This window comes from Mus pahari, chromosome 21 (genome assembly GCF_900095145.1).
Source record: "Mus pahari chromosome 21, PAHARI_EIJ_v1.1, whole genome shotgun sequence".
NCBI classification, from domain to species: Eukaryota; Metazoa; Chordata; class Mammalia; order Rodentia; family Muridae; genus Mus; species Mus pahari.
Window position 1 is genome coordinate 42,253,915 of NC_034610.1, and position 6,324 is coordinate 42,260,238.

General features: G+C 44.1%; 1 protein-coding gene across 1 annotated transcript in view; it reads right to left on the bottom strand.

Annotated features, from left to right (window-relative positions):
- Arfgef3 (ARFGEF family member 3) overlaps positions 1 to 6,324 on the bottom strand; it is a 145,707-nt gene that overhangs the window by 57,830 nt on the left and 81,553 nt on the right. Inside the window, exons 9-10 of the mRNA XM_021221143.2 lie at positions 3,631 to 3,735; positions 2,238 to 2,571 (exon numbers count right to left, since the gene is read on the bottom strand). Coding sequence (XP_021076802.1) covers positions 2,238 to 2,571; positions 3,631 to 3,735 — 439 coding nt within the window. The remainder of the gene's footprint in view (positions 1 to 2,237; positions 2,572 to 3,630; positions 3,736 to 6,324) is intronic.

Genomic DNA, 6,324 nt, shown 5'->3' on the forward strand with positions numbered 1-6,324 from the left:
TGTGACTCTTACTTCTTTCTGCTGTTTCAAATCTATTCTTCTCTGTTTTCCAGCAGAGAAAGAGGTTGGAGAGAGGGGATGTTTATTTTAGGTTTTCTACTTTAACAAACTTAGGCTCTGCGAGGGCTGCCTTCCCACAAGTTTTCATATTTAACATTCTTGTTGGAAATTGTTCATTTCCAAGTGATTTATGTTTCCATATGCTACCCATATTTCTAGAAAATGTCACTTATAAGTTAAATTAGAAATTAACTAATGAAGTTGTGTAGAACATACATCCCATTGTTTTGACCCTTAATTTTCAAAGTGAGGTATAAGCATAAGTATGAACAGAAATGTTACTTGGAAACAGTTACATGTAAAGGGATTCTCTTTTCCTTCTTCCACTTTTTTGAAGGGGCAAATATGTCCCCGAGGGATGGGGATTTCGTTTTTCTTTGGTGTTGGGGATGGGCCTTATGCATGCTTAGCATGTTCTGTTATACTAAGCTATACCACTAACCCGAAAGATGAGACGCCAAAACCTCAGGTTCTCTTGGAAGCTCACCTTATCCTCCAATTCAACTTAGATAATGTACTTGAATGCCTACATTTGTCGTGTACTTGTTAAATGCTTCCGAATCCAAAGTGGGAGGGGACAGAGATCTTCTGAAAGACCCCCCTCCCCCAATAAACACTCAGAGAGAGATAGTAACTTTTCGTCTTCTTGTGGTATTGGGCAGCCAACCTCAGAGCCTTTGCTGGGCTACATGCCTCTGACAAATAGCCATATGCTGCATATGACACGGATGTACAGGGAAATAATAAACAGCAAGGCAAGCACAGATGCTAGGGACAGCGGTTTTCCTTGTGTGCAAAGCCCCTGAGCATTTTTGGTGTCTAGGGAGCCACCTTTTCCAAATCGACAGTTTTGCCCTATAAAGCAGAAGCACTCTTTTCTAGAACAACCTGGCTGGAATTCACCTGCTTGGATTCCCAGGGCAGCACTGGCTAGTATTGCCTCTTCACAATGCCCTGGGGATACACCTTGGGTTAAATGCCAGAGGGAAAATACACAAAAGTAACCCATACAAAATATATGGGAGGGCACAATGACTTTTTCCACATCCTACTGTGAAGGGATCAATGTGATGTGGCAAAGTATCACTTGCTGAAGGATGGGATAGAGTTAAAAGAACTGAGCCTGGTGGCCAACCCTTTGTTTCTCTTTGTACTCTGAGGATCCATTGACACAGAGGATAGAGGTCTGCCTGAAGGGGGTGCTGGTGCAAGGCCCCGTTGCTCGGATGATAGCAGACCAGACTTCTCTTCAAAGCTATCCAGGCCTCGCCAACCAAGCAGCGATAGGATCTGAGGTTTCCATGCCATCCCTTGACATGAGGGACGGGAAAAGAAGCCATATTCCTCATTGGTAACAATAAAGTTGACCTACAACCTGGTAGAGGTATAATGAAAATGGTATCCCTGGCATAGAGTAGAAAAGATATAATGAACAGTTTTGTATGCTCACCATATTTTCTTGACCAGCAATGAAACCTGGATTATTCAATTTCTAGAAATACCAGTCTTCATTACGGCCAGATCTCATAAAAATATTACCAAGAAGCAATTAAAACTTGATTATTTGCTCTTTGGTCTTGACTGGGGAAATGAGATGACAAAGGGGTCATCATCATGTGGAAAGAAGTATGACTTGCTACATACGGCTGTGGTTGTGTGGCTTACCACCATCAGAAGTTGACCTGTGGCCATGGGACTTGTTACATACAGCTGTGGTTGTGTGGCTTACCACCATCAGAAGTTGACCTGTGGCCATGGGACTTGTTATATACAGCTGTGGTTGTGTGGCTTACCATCATCAGAAGTTGACCTGTGGCCATGGACCTACCCTGACAAGCACATGTCAAGTCATTCTGAAGTCTGATTTTACCAAGGTGACAACACATATATAGCTTCAGAAAAAAAGAGCCCATACTAGCAGTAAGAAATCTCAGGTGTGTATCTAATAGTTTTAACAAACACAAACCAAAAAGTATGGAGCCAGTAAATGTCTAACATTTTTTTAAACCACAACTCCCCAAATAAATGACTATCAACTTCAAAATTGTTTGTTATTGGATTCAATGTGGTAGCAGTGATGCCCCGGCAAGTGATGACAGTTTAGATGCCTCTGCATATAGGACACTGCCTAGAGATTCCTGTGGACAAAAGCAAGGCATTCTTTCATACCTCCCTACCTCTTTCATGATCTTGATGGCTTCCACTCGGTGCTGGGGTGGGGGATACAGGAGCACTCGGTGATAGAGGGACTGGAGCACTGGCTTCATGGAGTCTACCGACCCCACTAAGCGGACAAGCTCAGCTGCAAGGTAATAGATGGTGCGGGCCACAGGCCCACTGAGGGTAGGCGCAGTGCAGGAGCAGCCTGAGCCCCGGCCGTGGTCAGACACGCCAAGAGAGGCAGAGTCCGACTCCATGTTGCTACTGGTGCTGGTGCTGTGAGCGGAGGTGATTGTTTTGTCGTGAATAGGGTTCCCCAGGATGACCACAAGAGCAGGGCAGAGGCTTTTCCTGGGAAGAGGCAGGAGCGGAAAAGAATTCTCACTAGTAGCCAAGTGATAAAACGTGAATGCTGCCAGAAAGGCAGACTGATGCCCCAGAAATACCCAGGAAGAGCAGGTATCCCTACTGTTTCTTAGTTTGTTCCACGTACGCCCAGCATGTAACAGTCTTCCTCGTCTCTCACTTTAATGTTAACCAAATAAAGCATCCAGAAAAGCATTCAGAGACCATTCCTCTGTGTGTGTGTGTGTCTGTGTGTGTGTCTGTGTGCATGTGTGTGTCTGTGTGTGTGTATCTGTGTGTGTGTCTGTGTGTGTGTATGTGTATGTGTATGTGTATGTGTGTCTGTGTGTGAGTGTGTCTGTGTGTGTGTGTCTGTGTCTGTGTGTGTGTGTGTGTCTGTGTATGTGTCTGTGTGTGTGTGTGTCTGTGTGTGTCTGTGTCTGTGTGTCTGTGTGTGTCTGTGTCTGTGTGTGTGTGTCTGTATATGTGTGTGTGTTGAACAAACAAGATTCAGAATGCTAAAAGGTATCCTTATCAAGTTTCAGTTTACTATGAATAACAGAATTACTTTTCATTTAAGGTGTTAATTTCAAGTCCCATACCAACACTCGTCATTCAGCTTCCTCCATGCCAATAAAACAAGATGTATGGCCTATCAATTGGCTGCCTGCTGGGTCTGTCACCTCCTGGAATCTCTGGACATGAGTAGGTGATGATCACTCTTATGGAGCTAGAGGCCAGTTCAGGGTTAGAATTCCTTGCCCCATATACATTCTTGATCTGTTTATATGCTTTTAGAACAAACCGAGAAGCCAAAAGTTGTTTGTGATTCCATTGTGTTTACTGATGTACATGGCATAAGAAGGCTGCTGGAGGCATATTTGTTATAGTAACCATTAGTGTCTCTGTGGAATTTGGGCTGATGTATACAAAGCAATTTTCCTACCTGGAGGGCACATATGCACGGATGAAATCATTGGTAGTTCACAGGGGCTATAGAATGGGACTGAGATACAACTACGGGAGTCCTTGGCTGGTTGTAGGGGTGTCAAAGTTCATGCTCACCAGATGAGGTCAGTGAAGCCCCTGTGCAGGTACATGGAGGAGGAGGAGCTGCTGAGCACGGAGAGAATGCATTCCAGGTACAGAAGCTGTAGCTGCTGGCTGTCACTGCGGAAGCACAAAGGCAGGCGAAACAGAAGACCAAATGAGAGAGGGGGCATTGGGGCAGAACCCAGAGAAACGTTAGGCATCCCTCAAGAAGGCACGTGGCTAATGTTCATAGGTAGAGCGTTGCCCTTTAGAATAAAATTCTAACCCCCAGCAGCTGAGCAAGTGCTCTTCTTTGGAGCAAAGCTAAAGTGTTTGTATTAGTGTGGGCCCTAATCCAATAGAACATAATAACCCTCAGAAAGAAAAACTGTAGACACCAAAACATGCACAGCGGGAAGACTGTACGAAGAGACAGAGGGAGAAGGGTCTCCACTGAGCAAGTGGGGAGGCAGGGGGGAGGAGTGGACCAGGTCCTCTGACTGCTCGGATGAACCACCCTGATCTTGTTCGTGTCAGCTTCCAGAACACTTGGGAGGTAACAGCTCCCCTCCTCAAGGCACTCAGCCCTTGGTACCCCATTACGGCAGCCTTAACAAAGTGATAGACTTAGACTGGTTTGGGGAAACTAATAAACTTCACGTTGGAGAAATATTTCTGAGTATTTGTAAGACAACTGAGCGTGAAACAGAACGGCTGTTGTTCTATGCCCCTCACACACAGCTTATCATATCCACATCTTATATCAGAATAGTACATTGTCTGCAGTTACAATGGTGGACAGATGGCGACAGGTTTGCCAAGCCCTGTGTGTGCCAGAAATGCTAATTATCACCGGTGCTTTAACTTTCTAAGAAACCATTTATATCATCTTTTCTTTTCCTATCTCTTCCCGCACCATCTTTTTCTTCTTTGTACTGGGGTTAAACCCAGGGCTTCACAAGGCTCAGTAAGCACTTTAATAACACTTGCAGCCCACCACATTATCTCATTAGCCAGTACTTTGCTGATTCACGTTTCTCCTTTATTTATTGAGGAAACATGTTTTTAAAACTTTTAATTTATGTGTATGGCTCTTTTGTTTGCATGTATATCTGTGCCCCACATGTGAACTCTGTGCCCTTAGAGGCTAGAGGACAGTATTGGATATCTTGGAAGTGGACACTGTGTGTAACAAGTGTTACAGACATTTGTTTGCTACCATGGAGGTGCCAGGGATCAAACCTGGGTCCTCTAGATGAGCAGTCGGAGCTTTTAACTGCTGAGCCATCTCTTCATCCTCACATATATGTATCTATCTCTGTGTGTGTGTGTGTGTGTGTGTGTGTGTATGTGTGTAGTTCTCATTATGGGCTGTCTTGATAATCTAATAAGGAAATAGACAACTCTATAGGAAACACATTCCCATGTTTCCTCTCAGTGTCACCAAAGGGTGCTACATTTCCAGTTTGTGGTGAAACTCATGACAATGGAGAAAAGTTAAGTTTCAAAGACACATTTGCTTGAAGCACACATATTCTAAAGAGAAATAATGCAAGAATCTCATATGGAGTAGACCATTCATAAAAGGAGATAGCTACCAATCAAAATAATAGTCAGTTACTTCTGTTTTTTTTTCTCCTAATTTAAAATAAATGCCAGAAAAAAAAAAGCTCATTGTTCTTGACTGTTAAATAACTCCCTAACACAGGAGGTGGGGAGGGGAAAGCCAGGCTGTGAAAGTAAATTATGAGAGGAAGCTGCTCAATGTGCCCCAGAGGCCAGAAGCCCATTCTCCTGCCAAACTGACAGGGATGCGTCACTGGGAAACAAGGCAGACTGAGATAGAGGATTGGGGATAGTTCTATGATAGTACCCCCAAACAATTTCAGACTCTAAAACTGGCTGGCAAACTACAGCTCAGAGGCCAAACATCTTTGAATTTAAAACTGTGTTTAAGTTTTAAAGGGGTTACAAAGCCAACATTTTTCAAAAAGCCCATCAGGAGAGTTTACAGAAAAAGTTCACCAACCCACAGCCCAAAAGACCCCTTTCCCTCATACTACGTGATTAATGCCAACACATTGAAAAGAGAATGCTGTTTTTATTTATATGCACTCTCTGAGGATGGAAGAGAGGGGTATAAAGAATGAGTTGGCCCAGAAATTATTACCATCTGGCAAAAGGAAGGTGGCGATTACTCTTCGATCAGAAGAATAACACAGGGCAAGAGACATTCATCCTTTGCTGGCCAAGTAAAAGCTTTATATTTCTAGTCTTTCTTCCCTACAAGCTTCATCTGCCTTTGCCCTGCTCTGAAAATAGTACACTCTTCATCGTGGGGAGAGATGGAGAGGCACCTAGAGTAAGAGCTGATGTTAAGTGCTATAAATGAGTCACTGAATGTAAATTTCTATGATAGCACATAAGAGAAGCACCCCTTCCCAAAGGCCCTGGGAGGACACACTGCCTTTGTAGAGTCCCGAAGTCCAAGATGGCTGGCATGGAGCTGTGGAGAGGATGTAGAGAAATGAAGGCAGAGGAAGAATTAGTTTAGACTGGAAGGTTTGGGGGTGAAGCACAGGATGGAAGGATCATGTCTGCAAAAGAGTGGAGCTGGAAGCCAAATGCAGTGATGTCTGTAATCCCAAGCAAGAACAGTGTGGTCCATGTCTGTAATCCCAAGCAAGAACAGTGTGGTCCATGTCTGTAATCCCAAGCAAGAACAGT